Source organism: Hipposideros armiger, unplaced genomic scaffold, assembly GCF_001890085.2.
Source record: "Hipposideros armiger isolate ML-2016 unplaced genomic scaffold, ASM189008v1 scaffold_788, whole genome shotgun sequence".
Classification (NCBI taxonomy): Eukaryota; Metazoa; Chordata; class Mammalia; order Chiroptera; family Hipposideridae; genus Hipposideros; species Hipposideros armiger.
In genome coordinates, this window is record NW_017732138.1 from 460,735 (window position 1) to 478,812 (window position 18,078).

At 41.8% G+C, this 18,078-nt stretch overlaps 1 protein-coding gene across 1 annotated transcript in view; it reads right to left on the reverse strand.

Moving 5' to 3' along the window:
* UXS1 (UDP-glucuronate decarboxylase 1) overlaps positions 1-18,078 on the reverse strand; it is a 104,753-nt gene that overhangs the window by 42,124 nt on the left and 44,551 nt on the right. Inside the window, exons 4-5 of the mRNA XM_019628414.1 lie at positions 12,797-12,857; positions 4,011-4,191 (exon numbers count right to left, since the gene is read on the reverse strand). Of these exons, the coding sequence (XP_019483959.1) occupies positions 4,011-4,191; positions 12,797-12,857 (242 nt within the window). The remainder of the gene's footprint in view (positions 1-4,010; positions 4,192-12,796; positions 12,858-18,078) is intronic.

Here is an 18,078-nt window from a genome sequence, read left to right on the forward strand (position 1 = left end):
GCACACAGCACAGAGGCCTCCATCATAACCCATATGACAGTAGCACTTCTTTGTCATTTTTGTATTTCATTAACACATGGCCATCCCTAAACTCTACAGTATCCTATCTCAATCCTGATCCTAAGTGTACTGCAATCACATCCTCCTTTTCCAATTCTTCCACCACATTCTTAGTCCAAAGTTGATGTCCCACTGGAAATGTGAAATTAGAATAAAATTGCTAATGTCTTTGCTTCTGATGCATAATGGTTAGACTTTGAAAATAATAAGCAGAAATCTGTGCTGAGGAAAATTTAAGTTCAGCTATGAGATACTGCCAAAGTAAAGTGACACCATTGTAACCTCAATAAAATCCAAACAATTTGTCAGCCCCAAGTAAATAAAATAAAAATAAATTCCACAAAATACTTTTCAAAGTGGAAGCACATTTCTGCTATGGTGTAAACATCATATCAACTAAAGTTTTCTTTTATTAGGAAAAAGTACTAAAAATAGAGTTATATATTAAACATTGGGTTACAGGCTCTGTTTATACACTCTTACCATGCAGAGGAAACTAATTTATCACATCAGTAGGACATATAACTTGTTCATGGCTGCTAAAAGATTGGACTTCATCCTATACCATATGGCACTCCCACTTGCGATGAGCACAGGCTGTAAATTCAATCAGAGGAATAACTAAATTGATGTGTAATTGAAATATGACAGGAAAATACACACGAGGCAACAACATCAGTCAGGGGGCCCTAAATCATGTCATTCTTTGTGTGACAACACAACACTGAGGAAAGGCGGGGAGGCAAGAACCCAAGCTCATCTGGTTACAGTCATGCTGTGTCTGATGTAAGGGGGAAAGGAGGGGTTATTCCTTTGAAAAACAAAACTACCCACACAGGGATCAGATGATGCTCTTCTTCATATACAGAGTTTTGAGGCAAGTGGCCATTGTGGGGCAGAAAGAGTGAAGAGATAGGGGGATGGAAAAGAGTTGGGGTGATTATCAAAGGCATAGAAGAATCTAACGCTAACTAGGGTGGAGAAAGTGAAAAACGGTCTTTAAACTCTCAGGATGGAGAAATGTATCACTCCCACAGCAGAGATACTTTAGGGAACTTACTACTGAAAGCAAAGGACAAAAAGTGTTAATCATTTATTGTGTGACACCATTCAGTATGCGTGTGTCCCCTGCACAGTCTATGGTCAGAAGCAGTAGAAATGACTTTGAGTAGCTCTGATGTCAAAGCTCATAGTCAAAGCAGGTAATTTACTTATCAACATACCATTTTTGCTAACTTTTGGTTGCTCAGTAGTACTGAAATTATGTCATCAATGGCTTCACTCAACAAATGCTTATTGCCATGTGCAAAAAAGGGACAAGAGTAATAATAGCTATCATTTGGGGAGCACTTGCTAGGGGCCAGTCACTGTGTTAAGCGCCCCATGGTAGGTTTCTATTGCTAATTTAGAGACTTAAAGAGTATCTATTTATAATGTCACAGGTCTGCAGGTCAGAAGTCTGGGCATGGTGAGTGAGGCTCGGCTGGCTCTGTGCCCTGACTCTCACAGACTAAAATCACAGTGTCAGCAGGACTGCGCTCCTGTCATCAGAGGATCACTCAGGTTGCTGGCAAGCTTCAGTCCATGAGCCTGAAGCACAGGCCCCGAGTCCTTGCTGGCTGCGGCCTGGAACCCTGCCTGCTCCTGGCCACGGCCCTCCTGGCAGTGGTGGGTCGTGTCTTTCCCACAGCGGGACGCTCCCTGACCTTCCTACTGCCTGCCTCTTCGAGGCATTTCTTCCACCAAATCTGACTGGGTCTTCCACCTTCTTCTGCTGCTTTTAGGGGCTCATATGATTATGTGCAGCCCACCCAGGTAACCCTGGGTAATCTCCATTGCTTAAAGCCAGTGGATTCATAACCTTAATTCTTCAGCAAAGTTCTTTCATAGCAGTAGCTGGAATTGTCTTTGGCTGAAACGCTGGGAGGGTCACACTGGGGGACACCTTTAGAACCTGCCTACAAGAGCACAATTGCACACATTACCTCAGTTAACCCTCATCGCAACTCCATGATGAAGTCCAAGTGGAAAGTCAGACGAATTGTCTGTTATCTATGTCATTTGTTTCACTTCACAAAAACTACGGCCTAACCACCAAATAAACCCCAGATAGATTAAATAATTAAATGTTTAAAAAGGAAGCAAAAACAAATAAAAAATGCCATGGGTGAGTATCTAATCTTGAGATGGTTATAACATAAAATAAACAGCCAAAATGACAAAGATGAACAGATGAGACTATATAACAACTACAAAACTTCTATGAACATAAAAGGCAAAAGTCAGGGTCAGAAGGGAAATGCTAAATACATGCTAAATGATGAACATCCCTGTTAGGAAGAACTAGCAAATGTTTAAAAAAAGGTAAAAGAAACTATTTAGATTTCTTCTGTGAACTCACATGTTAAATGTTAGAAAGTCGAACCTTTTTAGTAACCAAAGAAATGTACACTGAACCATGGGTTTTTATGTCAAATTAGCAAAATATTTTTTAGTAGTTTTTTTAAGATAATGCTCAATGCTATTACTGTGTTAGTGAAATAGACATCACTAAACAATAAACAAGACAGATTAGTATTTGGCACAATTCATATTTGGACTCTTCATTGAGGAAATAAAATTCAAATACATTTACAATAAAACTGCAGAGCTTTAAATAAGGATAAGATTAAATAAACTATGGTATATCCATATAATAACACTGCTGAGCAATTACACTGGCTCTTCCAGATACATTTTATTGACATGGGAAAATGTTCGGGATTTGATCATGGGGACAGCAGGATACCACGCTACCTGTGCGGGAGGAGGGGCAGGTGACTACAAGCTCTGGAGCCAGCAACCTGAGGCTGAGTTCTGGCTCAGCTGCTTAACGGCCCTATGACTGGGCAGACCACGGCCAGATTCCAGTTTTCCACATATATTTATGTAGCATGATACCACTTACCTCTCAGGGCTGTGATCAGATTTAAATGAAAGAACGTGAAGTCTATGTGATCCTAAGAGGCCTGCTAATAAAGCAACTGGTGGCAGTTCTCATGGGAACACCTTAAGACCATCTCAGAAAGTCGACTTAAGGGCCCTGTATTAGTTTCTTAAAGGACCACAAAGTAGTGTGAACTGAAATAAGAGAAATTTATTCTCCCACAGTTCTAGAACCAAAGGTCTGAAAACATGCTGTTGGCCAGGCCACATGCCCTCCAAAGGCTCCAGGCCAGGACCCTTTCTTGCTTCTCTCAGGTGTTTCCTAACATGGGACTGCGTAAGTCCAGTCTCTGCCTGTCTGCACATGGCCTTGTACTCCTCTCCCCAAGCGTCCCTGTCTTCTCCATTCTGTCTCTTATAAGGACACTTGCCATTGAAACGAGGGCCCACCCAGGCAATCTAGGTGATCTTATCAAGATACTTAATTACATCTGCAAAGACCCTTTTTTTCCCCACATAAGGTCACATTTACAGGTTCTGGGGGTTAAGATGGGGACACATAGATCGGGGTGACCACCTAACCCACTGTAGCTCACAAACCACAATGCCTTTAAAGTGGCAAAGTCACTAGAGGAATTTAACCCCTTACATGTGCAGTTTCATTATGAATTCAGTATTCTACGTCAGCTACCTTCCTATAGGAAGCTGGAAGTAATTTTACATAACTGGGGCAGGCATCAGACTTGTTAGGCGATCGGCAGGGATGTGTACTACACAAACCTTACTTCCAGACCATGAAGTTCAAAACCAGGGGTGCCATGTCATAGTGAAGTCAGACATTCACACTGACATAACCGTTCCTTATCACAGCAACTAGGACAGTGCCCTGTACATGGGAAGACCGTTTCGAGAACAAGACACAACAGGAATGGGATGTGGTCCAGCCAGAAGGTTCCCCTCGGGGGCTGGCTGCTCCACTGAGCCACCCACCAGGCTCGAGCTGATCGGTGCACAGTGTCACTCACCTTCAACGTAGAGGGGCTCTACCACATCGTGGTTAATCAGCTCGAAGTTCTCGTGGCCGATCCAGTGCTCCACGTTTCTCTTCCTGCCCGTGAAGAAGTTGTCCACCACGGTCACCTCGTGGCCATCCATCATGAGTTTGTCAGTGAGATGGGAACCCACGAACCCCGCTCCTCCAGTTATCTGCATCAGGACAAAAACACCCACAGAGAAAGCACAAGAGAACATGGTGACAATTGATTTTACAAAGATAGATTTCTGGTGCAGCCTCAGCTTAAAACTTGGGTAGAAGGGGAGGAAAGGAAGATGGCAGGCTTTAAAGCAGCATCTTTACTGCTTACTCCAGGGCAGAAGTCATATTGTACCTGTCAGCTTTTAAACAGCCTAAACATTTCAACTACCACCCAGTAAATAAGACAGAAAAATAGTAGTTACTGGTTTTAAAATGTCATCTTTGACAGAAAATTTTACATTATTAAAAGGTTCATGTGGCCGCATCATTCATAATAGCCAAGATATGGACCTAAGTGTCCATCAATGGATGAATGACTAAAGAAGATGTGATATGTGTGTGTATACACACACACACACACACACACACACACTCTGCAATACCATTCAGCCCGGAGAAGAAAGGAAATTCTGCCATCTGTGGCAACATGGGTGCAACTTGAGGGCATTGTACTGAGATATGTCAGACAGAGGAAGACAAATACAGTATGATCTCATTTACATGTAGAACCTAAACATAAAAGCAAAGAGTAAAAACATGGTGATTGCCAGGGGCTGGCAGGTGGGGGGAATGAGAGCTGTTGTTTTAAGGTACAAATTCGCAGCTACTAGGTAAGTCCTGGAGAACTAATACACAGGCCTGTGATTATAGACAGCCAACTGTGCTATAAACATTACATGTGCTAAGAGACTAGATCTTAATTGTTCCTAACACTAGAAAAAATGACAATTATGTGACAAGACAGACATGTAACCTAATGCTGCAATGGACTGTATCAAGTCAATACACTGTACATCTTAAATTTACACATTGTCATGTGTCAAATATATGTCTATTAAAAAAAGACAACAATGGTTCTTGCTTTATAATAAATGGGATTTAGAACATTGCTTACATGGTTCTAATACTACTCCTGCAAAGTTTTAGAATTACTTTTTTAAAAAAAGTGATTATCAAAATGCAGAGATTTGGTGAACTACCAAAAAAAAAAATATGGTATTTAAAATGGACTCGAGAACCTCATGAAAAACTAATACCTTTCAAATTATTCCTAATAATAATTTGCAGACCAAAGCCCAGAATGACTGAGTTCTAGCGTCTGGTTAGTGTCCGGGCAGGAATGTGAACACCACGCAGCGTCCACTACCAGCCCAACAGTGAAACGATGCAGCTGTGAGAGGCCTGTGAGGGGCAGGGCGCCAGCAGTAACGTGTTCTAAAACCTAAACCACAACAAGTGTGAAAAGTTATTTATGTCTGAAAAACAATTTTTAACTAATAAAGACTTCATTCAAATTAAGTGCTGTAACTGGAGAGGGGTTAGTTAAAGCATATTTCATTTTTGAGAGGTAGGAGTAAATAGGATAAACTCCGAAAAAAGACTAGTGATATGAAACTATTTTCCATCCTGTGCTGTTCTGTTCTCCACTCTATCATCTCCTCCACCAAAGTTGGCCTTCACCTCATCCTCCCTTTCCAAACTAAAAGAGTCCATAGTAGGAAAAACACCAACTCTTGTTTACTGCAAATGAAAAGCACATAAACCCCTTGGTCTACAGTTTTAAAACATTTACTTTGCCATGAAGTCCTCTGTTCACATAAAACCTGACACATAGTTCCGGCCAGTGTTTATCATGGGTGAGAGCAAAGCTGCCCTGAGTGGAAAAGGCAGATCTGGGGGAGCAGGACAGTAATTCCTGCCTTAAGAAGAACCATTGGTCAACCAACTAGTTAGCTATGTATGCTCCGATGGAAATAAAAGTATGGTTTAGAATGTGAGTGGTTGCAAAGTCCTGATGTTCAACAGCTTTCAATCAGCTACATTCATTTTTTATAGAGAGCACCATTTTCTAAACCTCTTTTGTTCAGAGATTACGCCCAGAGGAACTGCGTTTTGACCAAAATCCCACATCACTAGTAATGATATATAAGCCCAGTCTACTTAACTCCATATTCTCTCCATTACCTGTCAATTTGTCTGGTTTGTGTTTGATCTTTAGCACTCCTATAGTCTACCCACATAGCTGAACAATGATTTGAAAAAGAATTTTCTGGAAAAATAACTGACTTTTAAATCTGGCTTACCATTTAGGGCTTAACTCATGAAGTGAGATTTCATTTTACTTTATATTCACTTTAGCGCACTTTCCCATGTTTTGCACAGTTTTTAAATGAGAAAAATTACATATTTTCAAAGGAAATTTAACCTCTTCCAATGTAATTCTATATCTATATACAACTGTTTCTTAAAATACAATGTGCTGTGGCACGCTGACTTTATCTCGGCACCTAAAATAACAGCGACGGCTCAGAGCTAGCAGAAATGCAGTGTTTACATTATACACCATCGCCTACAACAGCTCCCTAGTTTTAGGAGTCAGATAAAAGTGCTGAAAGCACCTTAGTCTCATTTAAAACGGATTTGAATTGTTTTTTTTTAATAGCTTTCCATCTAAAATACTGAAAGATTTATGTAACATAGCTAGATGGTTAGAGAGTAGTTTTCCTAATGAATTTCAGCCCATTAGGCAAGCATTTCAAATAGAAATGCTGGCAGAAGCTTACCACTTAGGAAGCTTCCTCAGGAAAACCAATCACCAAACCCAGCCATACCCTCTGAATAACAAGGAGCTAATAACCAGAAGGTCGTAGGAAGAAAAAGACGCAAGACCTTCTGCAGTGAAATGGATTCGGCCGTCACAGCTTTGCACGGGTCTGCCATTTATGAGCTCCTCACAGTGTGCTTGTACTTCCTGCTCTTGTGGGAACTAAAAGGCAAATAAGTGGTCTAGTTCAAGGTCAGCATTCAAACTCATGCTGCTCAGCACATCAGCAAAAAGAAATGTCTTTTCAAACAACCTTCCTCTTTGTGCTAAGGCTTCAAAAATTACTGAAAAGGCTTTTCAAGTTTTAGCAACACTATGCCAGACTCGGGCACCAAAATGACTCTGAATGTGGCTTAACCTATGAGGTGGCAGATGAGTGAAAAACACTCATTTGTTGTGGTTATGTGTAAAGTGAAATAATCGGGAATACTCAACATCCACAGGAAAACCATCCCACGGGGCAATAACAACCCTTGCAAGACTGTGCAGGGCTCACAAATTAGTGCAGAACATCAGATATTCTGGTCACGCTGACACACAGCAGCAGAAAGATTAGAAAAATTCACTGTTCTCTGCTGTTGCTGACGACACTGATCTATTTCTAGTTCATACTTAAATGCATATACATTTTTCACGTGGTGATGGGAATACAAGAATAGGCTTTAGAGTCTGCTCAGGGTGAGGTTTAGGTTAACCATCTAAAAAGGAAGAGCTCTTCTATAGCTTCTATTGTAGAAAAGGGAGATTTTGGTGAAAAACAATTTCATATTGATTTAAGAGTGTTAGTTACTTTGGTGTTTGGGATACATATTCCGACAATGTAGACGATGGGCAGAGGAACAAAAAACAACCTTGTGTACTAACCATTTATATATCAAGGTCACAGATAAGAAATTTTTTCAGAATGGTGTCATGAGGTGCTCCGCAGACCCATTCCCCAGCAAAACAATCATAACTGGTGGTGAAAATTAATTTAAAAACAATTACTTAAAGTCTACAGAAATTGTCTTAAAGGTATACAACAAATGAAGAAACATTTATGCAAGAAAATCTATAAAAATTCAGTAAGAGTCTGTGACACTTCAGCCATGGCTCACTTCCCCCATCGACCCCCCACCCTCACAATTCACAGTGGGTGTGAGTGGCCATAAAAAACAGAATCAAAAAAGATATGGAATCTCACCAGGAAGGCTAGGCCACCAGCATTTCTTATCCCCTCCAGGTGTGAGCTGCAGAGACTAAATTCCTGGCAAGAGAGCCAGGTGGTGAAGATCTCCCTTCCTCCACCCAGCTCTCACTCACAGCACAGAAGCTCTGACCTAGGCACGGCAGGCTGTGAACAATGAGACTCTGGTCATTGTCCCAGCTCGCTCACAGGGTGGCGATTCCAAGCTGAGAGAGGGAAGGCAAGAATACCGGGGCTACCGGCTCCTGCCCGGGCCCCTGCTTGTAAGGCAGCAGTGTCGCTCCATCCCCCAGCTCCAGAGCAGTGGCTCAGATATTTCCCGGAGGACAGAGGCAGTCAGTAAACACAGAGAGCTCTGAAGCTCTCCCCAAAGGAATTAAGTGTATTTGAAAGCGTGTGGAGAGCTCAGCCATAAGCGTGCTCTCAGAACAGTGGATACTTAGGTGATAAGCAGTAAAAAGGAGGCCGGTAGCTCTATGAGAGCAAGCTAAATGATAGGCAGAATATACGGCAATTTCTGTCAAATAAAAACATTACGCTGTGTCCTCATCCACCTTATTCACTGGATCTGGCACTGTGCGACGTCTGGCTCTTCCCCAAAGTCCGAATGACCATGAAAGGTAAACGTTTTGAATCGGTTAAGGACATTCAGAACTGTTTCATAAAGTGGCAAGAATGACAGGATAAGTGTGTTTAAAGCAACGGGGAGTATTAAAGCAAGGGGGATTAATGGCAATGTGTCTTTGTAATAATTTTGTTTTAAAACATTCACCATATTGTTTGTCACACCTCATAATTAGGTCATACAGAAGCACGGTGAACCGTGATTCCACTGAGAGACACACAGGGTGACTATCATGTGATGATGAAAGCAAGGACTAGAGTGATACGTCTACAAGCCAAGGAACTCAATAATTACTGGCAACACCAGAAGCTAAGAGAAAGGCATGGAACAGATTTCCCCCTAGAGTTTTTAGAGAACGTGGCCCTGCTTATACCTTGATTTCATACTTCTAGATTCCACAACTGGGAGAGATTGAACTTCTGCTGTTTTAAGCTGGTAAACTGGTGGTAACTGTTACAGCAGCCCTAGGAAACTAACACAGCATAAAAAAAAAATTTAAAAAAAAAAGGGCTCCTCAAGTACAAGGGAACCCCAATATGATCAACAGCTGACTTATTGTAACAAATAAGGAGAAAGCAGTGGGATGACATATTCAAAATGCAAAAAGAAACTATCAGTCAAGAATCTTTTTTGTTTTGCTTTGTTTTAAAATTTTTACTGGGGAGTTGGGGAGGGGAATAGCGATGTGGAATCGGGGGAAGGGGAACAAACAAGTTGCTGTTGTTTTGTTCTTCAGTCTAGTTGTGGAGGACATTGCTTCACTGGCCCATGTTGGTATTATCATTGCGCTCTTCCCGGATGAGGCAGATCGGTCACCGGCCTCTGCTCACTGCAGCTCTTGGCAGCTCATGCCGGCAGCCAACCACTCACGATGGCTGCCAGCCACACACGGTAGCTTATGGCAGCCCACTGCAGCAGGGGCTGCAGCCTACGCCGTTGCCGGCGACTCATAGCAGCCCAGCTCCAGGTTGAGCTGTTGTTCAGCATCTTAGCTGTAGAGGGCAGTGTCACTGGCCCCCATGTGGGATCTGTACTGAGGCCCTGCTGCTCAGAGTTGGCATCCCAAACCAGCTCTTAACCAATGTGCCACTCGGCCGGCCCTCAAGAATCTTATATACAATCAAAAATAACTTTCAAAAACAAAAATAAGTCAACAAAAAAGCAGACCTGCCATGTAAGAAATACAAAGAACAGTTTTCAGGCTCAGGCTGAAATCAAGTGATATGACAGTAACTTAATTCACAGAGGAAAAAAAAAGAAGGAAGGTGGGCGGGTCAATAAAGTTAACTCAAACCCTTAGCAACAAAAAAAGAAACCAGATATGGAATCCACTAAAACTTTTGGAACTATAGTTCTAATGAGTTCCACAAGGTTATAGGATATAAGAAAACACAAAAATCAATTGTATTTCTACACACTTGCAATACAGAACATGAAATGAAACTAACCCAAACAATTCTATTCATACTAGCATCAAAAAGAATAAAATACTTTAGAATAAATTTAACAAAACATGGGCAAAACTTACATTCTGAAAATTACAAAAAATGCTGCAAGAAAATAAGGAAGACCTAAATAAATGGAAAGACACACCATGTTAGGATTGGAAGACCTAATATTGTTAAGATGGCAATACTGTCCAAATTAATCTACAGAGTCAATGCAGTCTCTATCAAAATCCCAGCTGGCTTTTCTGGAGAAATTTGCAAGCTGATCCTAAAATTCACAAGGAATTATAAGGAAACCAGAATAGTTACAACAATCTTGAAAACGAAGAACACAGTTGGAAGACTCACATTTCCCAATTTAAAACTTACTACAAAGATAAAGAAATCAAGACTGTGTGGTATTGGCATGGAATAAACAGAGATCAATGAAATAGAATTGAGAATCTAAAAATAAATATTTACATTTATGGTAGGCTGATTTTCAACAGTGGAGCCAAGACAATTCAATGGGGCATGATTAGTCGTGTCAGCCAATGGTGCCAGACAACTGGACAGCCACATGCAAAATAATGAAAAACCTTCATCTAACTTCATGTATAAAAATTAACTCAAAATAGATCCTAGACCTAAATTTAAGAAAAGGGAGAAAATATTTGCAAATCATATATCTGATAAGGAACCTGTATCTAGAACAAAGAATTCATATAACTCAATATTAAAAAGAAAAATAACCCAATTGAAAGTGGGCTAAGTATCTGAATAGACATTTCTCCATAGAAGATAGAGAAATAGCCAATAAGTACATAAAAGGAGGCTCAACATCATTAGCCATCAGGGAAACTCAAATCAAAACCATGAGATAGCACATCACACTTACTAGAAGGGTTACAAACAAGACATATAGCAACAAGTGTTGGTGAGGATGAGGAGAAACTGGAACCCTCATACAGCGCTGATGAGACTGTAAAAAGGCGGTCGCTTTGGCAAAACAGCCTGGCAGTTGCTCAGAAGGTTAAACGTAAAGCTACCATATGACTCACATGATAAATGGATAAATAAAATATAAACTATCCATACAATGGTTTAGTATTTGGTAATAAAAAGATATGAAGTACTGATACATGCTATAACATAAATGAATCTTAAAAACAGCCAGTCACAAAAGGGCAAATATTGCATTATTCTACCTACATAGATTTGGCAAATCTATACAGACAGAAAGTAGATTAGTGGTTGCCGAGGGCTTGGGGTGTGGAGGAGATGGGGGGACGATGGAGAGTAACTGCTAATGGATATCAGCTTCTTTTTGCAGTAACGAAGAAGTTCTAATATTGGTATAAACGCACAACTCTGTGAATATACTGAAACTATCCAATTGTACACTTTAAAGGGTGAATTGTATGGTATATAAATTATAATCAATAAAGCTATAAATTATATACCGTATTTGCCGGCGTATAAGATGATTTTTTGGCCCTGAAAAATATGCCTCCAAGTGGGGGGTCGTCTTATACGCCAGGTACACTTCAGATAGACTGCCCATAGTGCTTGCCCCGTGCCATAGTGGCCTCCCGATGCCCGCCCACTTCATTCCACATACCGTTCAGGCATCAGCAGCGCTGCTGGGTGTATGCTCGGCTGTTACGCGATTTTGCTGTTATGCGATTTTACCACACTCGCAAAATCGCACACAGCCGACCATACACCCAGTATGATAGCGCAAAATCGCGAATCGCGATACCATACTGGGTGTATGGTCGGAAGAGGGGGTAGTCTTATACGGCGAGTATATAACAAACTCTGTATTTTGAGTGGAAATGTTAGGGGGTCGTCTTATACGCTCAGTCGTCTTATACGCCAGCAAATACGGTATCAATAAAGCTGTTTGTTTTTTTTTTTTAATTCAAAGGTACCAATCTCTTTGGACACACTTAGCTATACAACAGTTAAAAGGAATTCTTTCATTGGTATATTTCTATTGATGTTTAACAAGAAAACTATAAGCTAAAGAAGTCCCTCCATGTATTCAGCAAAGTGATTTGTGAACCAGAAAAGGTTTTAACCACTGCTATGAACGTTTCACATTTCCTCAAAAAGTTATACATCTAGGGTTACCATATAGCCCAGCAATTCCACTCCAAAAGAACTGAAAACGTATATCTACACAAAAACTCGTAAACGTATGTTCATAGCAGCATTATTCACAATGGCCTCAAAGTAGAAACAATTCCAAAAGGTATCAACTGATAACCAGATAAACAAAATGTGGTCCATCTATACACTAGCATATTGTTCAGCTATGAGAAAGAAAGTGCTGATTCATGCTACAATGTGGATATACCTTGGCAACATTATCCTAAATTTAAGAAATCAGGTACTAAAGACCACATATTGTATCATTTCAGTCACATGAAATTTCTAAAGCAGGGAAATCCATAGAGACAGGAAGTAGTTTTTGAGGTTACCAGGAGCCAACTGGGGAATAGATGACTGCTATAATGGTGTTTCATTTTCGGGTGATGAAAATACTCTAGAATTAGAACGTGGTGCTGTTTCACATCTTTGTGAACATAACTACAAATCACTGAATTGTATCTTCTATAAGCATGAACTTCATGGTGTGTGAATTATACCCTGATTTAAAAAGGAAATTTCTTAATATGACAAATAGTAACCAGATAAGCAAACTTACCAAAATTCGTTTACGATCCTTTTCTGATAAAAATTTTACTGGCGGGTATTTCTGGGTGAAGCTGTATAATATAAAGAGATTAAAAAAGAAAAAGTCAAACATCTGAGTATTTTCTCTGCCTCCCAAAACAAACACCAGATTTGAGAACTGCCACTGCACTTCTCTCTACTCCATATAAGTGCTGTAGGGACCAAGTAACCACTGGCTAGTTGGAATTCAAGGAATAGCTAACCTGCTCCTTGTTTAGAATTGAGCTAAAGACATGCCTTGAGATTCTACCCCTGAGAAGGAAAAAATCAAGAACGTGTGGGCTATCAGCAGCCAAAGCTAAACACTAAGTGAGGGAAGTGGGGGTTCTCAAGACGCTCCATCAGGGCAGGAAGGAAGGAAGCAGCTGTGTGAGGTCCCAGGCCCCATGCAGGGACTATGCCTGGAGGACTAAGAAAAGACTTCACAAAGCTGAATGCCTTTGTGGGGCAGTCTCACAATTCCAGCATCCCCTTCCTGGCAGGTGCCTCTGGGGAAAATGCTTGGGCATCCACACTTTCTGTCTCAGTCTATTCGGCACCTACTGGATGTCTCATCTTTCAAAGCCTCTCGCTCCTGATAAAGGTGCCATGGGTCCTGACCCACACTGATGTGTCAGGCACAGGGCAGGACAAATGGCATATAAGATGTCCAATGAGAGTTGACACACACAGATTTTCAATATCCTTTCTTAAAGTGCTTTAAAAATAAATTCCAAGAAACTGGCTTTATAGTTATTATTTTCATCGGAGGGGTGCTAGGCCAGGGGCACTGTGTCCACCCCTCCACACGTTGGCTGGGATACACAATGCATTTCCTTAACAGTCGCAGAAGTGAACAGAATATGACAGGTAAGTAGGCAGAGGGCCTTGAAGCAGGTATTCCTCAGCTCCTGAAAAGTGTAAACAGATGAAACTGGAGCACGGAGCGGGAGGGCTTTCGTTTATAATTCCTGTATTAGGAGCTTCCAGATTCTCAAAAGGTCGGTCATTTCCTCTGGAGACCACAAAAACAGAGGTAGGCAAGTAGGAAAGGCTGAGGGAGACTACTGGCCCTCCCCTGGTTAGCTCGGGGCACCTCTGAGCTTCCTGTCTGCCTGGCAGGGACCTTCCTTGTCCTCAGCACATCCTGCCCCAGTAAGTGCTTCTGCTAGGACCTAGGGAGCCTCACAGATCCTTGTTTGTGAAGTGACACTTTTTGTCATTCTGAATACTTCCTCAGTCACTCAGGTGGAGGCTGACAAAGTAAACTTCAGCAGAGCCTGCATGCAGCCCTCACACCTGCGATCACCCCATCTTCTCTGAGCACATCACACCTCCACTCCAGACTCAATCCTGAGCGCCACACCCCCCAGTGGAAAGAAGTGTAAAGTGGATAATGGATCTTTTCTTTTTTTTTTTTTTTAAGCTGAGCCATCCTGCCACCTATTGGCAGCTCAGCGGCTGCTCAGCTCGGGCCGGGCATCGAACCGCTGTTGCTCAGAGCTCAAACTCTTGAGCGAGCTCTTAACCAACTGAGCCACTCGGCCGGCCCTGATAATGGGTCTTTTCTTACTCCCCAGAATTAATCCTTCAGTAATTACTTTATGTTATTTCAGACTAACCTTAGTGTTTAATAGGACAGTAAAGATATAGTACTTTCACTTAGAATTTAAATTATCATTATTTGCTACCTATTCAGAGAACATTTCAGGATATGGAGATGGAATTTAAAAAGTTGCATGTTAGCAAAGTATTAAGAAATGGGGGTGTGATAAAGAATAAAAAAAGCCCATATAATCCACTTACTCAGGCTTCTAGAATGGCAGTGTCCTGTTTCTTTCCCTTTTAAAAATATTATTATTATTATTTTTTTTTTCAGCTGAGCCATCCTGCAACCTGTTGGCAGCTCAGTGGCTGCTCAGCTCGGGACAGGACTCAAACCGCTGTTGCTTAGAGCTCAAACTCTTGAGCGAGCTCTTAACCAACTGAGCCACTCGGCCGGCCCCAAAAATATTATTCTTTTTTGGGAGCCACTTTGCTCAAAGTGACAAGCACATCAAGACAACATATTTCCATTTACAGTCTTATTTTGCCAGGGTTGGGATGGTTGTTTAATCATTATTATCACAGTAAGGAAATATAAAACTAGACAGAGTTCCATCGATCTCCACGGCAATGTCATGTCTGTATTTGGCTTTCTAACCGAAACTTTAACCTGGGCTCATGTCACCTGACTTCCTCACCAACCTGAAGAACAGAACCATTTTGGAATGAGTAACTTGTAAAGCAGGGCCAAGAGGCAATTTCTGACCCTCTGCACCTATTTTAAAGGCAACGCTGACTGTTTGACAAGCATAAGTTACTGGTAAATTCTTTAAGATTATATTTGTACTTGTGCTTCTCCTTCCAGCTTAAAAAGTGCAGAGAGGTGGTTCACGATGTCCGCTAAGAAGGTCCTGAACCTACCTCCTCCCACAAACACAACAAATCTACAGCTATGCATGGAACAATTTGCTCTGGAAAAGACCTGAAAAGTAGCTGAACAGCCTTTACACAAGGATAAAAGGGCCGCGTCAAGACAGGTAGTAGAGACAGAGGCTGGATCTCATAAAAAACCCCATCCCAGGCCCGGTGACTCACATCGGCAGGGATCTCATAAATAAGGAGCTTCTCTTTGAGAAGCAAGGTGTTCATGCCCCACATCAGGCACCCCAACCCTTGGAACCTACACAGGACAGATAAGCCCCCAGAATATCTGGCTTTGAAAAACAACAGTGTCCAGGAGAACCACAGGGGTGTAGAGAACAGAGATTCGCTCTTAAAGGGCTTGTTAGGAGACTCGCCTGCCCTGGGACCCAGCACAAAAGCAGCGGTTTGCAGAGCGTGTATACTGGTAGGTAGGTAGGTAGGTAGGTAGGTAGGTAGAAATGAGCAAGAGGAGAGACCCAGCCCGGGACAGAAAGCCACTTGATGCAGCTCCTACTTGGGTCCAGACCCCTTGCAGCTGCTCTCACCTAGGGCACCAGTGCCTGACTGGCTCAGCTATTCCAGGCTCACACATGCCCTAAATCAAAGCATGTTTTATTAGAAGCTAGAAAGAGAGAGAGAAAACTTCCTGCTTCTCAGGGCCATTTTTAATGAGTTCCTCAAATAAATCATGGGAAATTAACAGGTTCATGCTTACGCTCTGAGGAACAATCTTGAGAACAACAGGGGAGGACGGGACACCCCAGCAGAGAAAGAGGAAGATAACAGGGAGGGAGCAGGGAGACAACTCTACCCATAGAGATGGAAACCCTCACACAATGTACGGAGAGGCTGCTTCCCTCTCTTGGGTCAGCCCGTTCCGTGTCTCGGAGTGTACTCGCTTTTACTCATAAACTTCTCGCTGTTCTATGCTGCACAAACTGTTTCTTGACTGAATTCTTTCCTTCAAGAAGACAAAGGACCAAGGTACGATGTCATTCCGAGTAACAATACCATATGTGAAAGAGAATCATTTACTAATTTTAAAGCATGTGCTGGAGGGGCAGGAGCCAGCTGTGACTCTCTCCAGGAACAAAGGCAATGGTGGGAGCCATTTTTGTACCCTGCCTCTCACCAGCTGCTGACACCCGCGGGTGTGCCTGGCATCGGCTCCACTCACCCAGCCCTATCAAAGTCAGCTGGCCCGTGCAGCCCACATAAGGAACACTCCTTGAGCACCTGGCTCTGCCAACTGGGAAGAATTGCATTTTAGGACCTGATAGGTCTGAAACCATCAGAGAGACAGTTCTTCCTGGTTACCACTCGTAGGTCACCCCAGAGAGCATATCCCCAGTCTTCCTGTGAAAAAAAGCCTATTTATTCAGACTTCAGGTGTACCAGACATGTGGAGGCTGAGGAAGTGCTCTCACAGAGCGCAGGCCAGGGGAAGCCATCGGTGAGCGCTCCCTTAGACAGGTTACAGCTCGCTAGTGCCTCCTGGAAGGAGTTCAGACACTTGTCAGGAGCCCTGGTTTTCTGCAGCTTTTGCCCAGAAGGAAACCTCCAGATCACCTGGTCTGGAGGCCAGAAGCGTTTACAATTGTGGTCTCACAGGACTGTATATATTTACATAATGTAAAAAAGCTGCTTCCTGAGAATCTAGATTCCAATCAACCTGAAACTAGGTGCGGAGATCCCTCCCTCAGGAACACACACAGGTCTTGACACACCCACAACTGGGCCCTACCAAGAATAAACCAGACTGCTTAGATCATCAGCAAGGTTCAAGAGGCAACCAAGAGCCACGGCAAGGTTAAACGTAAGGTTCATCTCCTACACGTGGCCATTCCTTCAAAACTGAGAGAGAGAGCTGTTTCACCTAATACATACAAACAAGCACAGAGAGTAAAATGTGACATCAAAAACATAAAACGTGGAGGGGTGGCGAGGAGTAAAACTATAGAGACTTAGAATGAGTTCAAACTTAACTTTCTAACAACTTAAAATAGGCTGTTTTTATATATATATGGCTGTCGGAAAAGTCACGATGCATTTTTGCAATGAAACACATAGACAAAATACGTCATGACTTTTCCGACAATCCAACACACACACACACACACACACACACACACACACACACACACATATATATGTTATATGTGAACCTCATGGTAACCACAAAGCAGAAACCTATAGTAAATACAGAAAAGATAATGAGAAAGGAATCTAAGCATAACACTACAGAAAGTGATCAAACCACAAAGGAAGAGAGCAAGAGAAGAGGAAAAGAAAAGGCAGGAACTACAAAACAGCCGTAAACAATTTTTAAAATGGCAATAGGTACATAAGTATCAGTAATTACCTTAAATGCAATTGGGTTAAATTCATATTCAAATGACACAGAGTGGCTGAAAGGATAAAAAAACATATGGGATATATATGCTGCCTATAAGAAACAACAGATGTAAGGACACACAGAGACTGAAAGCGAAGGAATGAAAAAAGATGTTTCATGCAAATGGAAACCACTAGAGAGCTGGATTAGCTGTATCTATATCAAACAAAGACTTTAAAATAAAGTAATAAAAGACAAAGATGGGCATTATATAACGACAAAGGAGTCAATCCATCAAGAAAATATAAAATATGTAAATATTTATGCACCCAACGTAGAAGCACCTAAGTACAGACCTAAAGGGAGAAGTGGACAACAATAAAACAATATTGGGTTGTTGGAAAAGTCATGACGCATTTTTGCAGCGAAAAACATAGAAAAAAATACATCGTGACTTTTCCAACAACCCA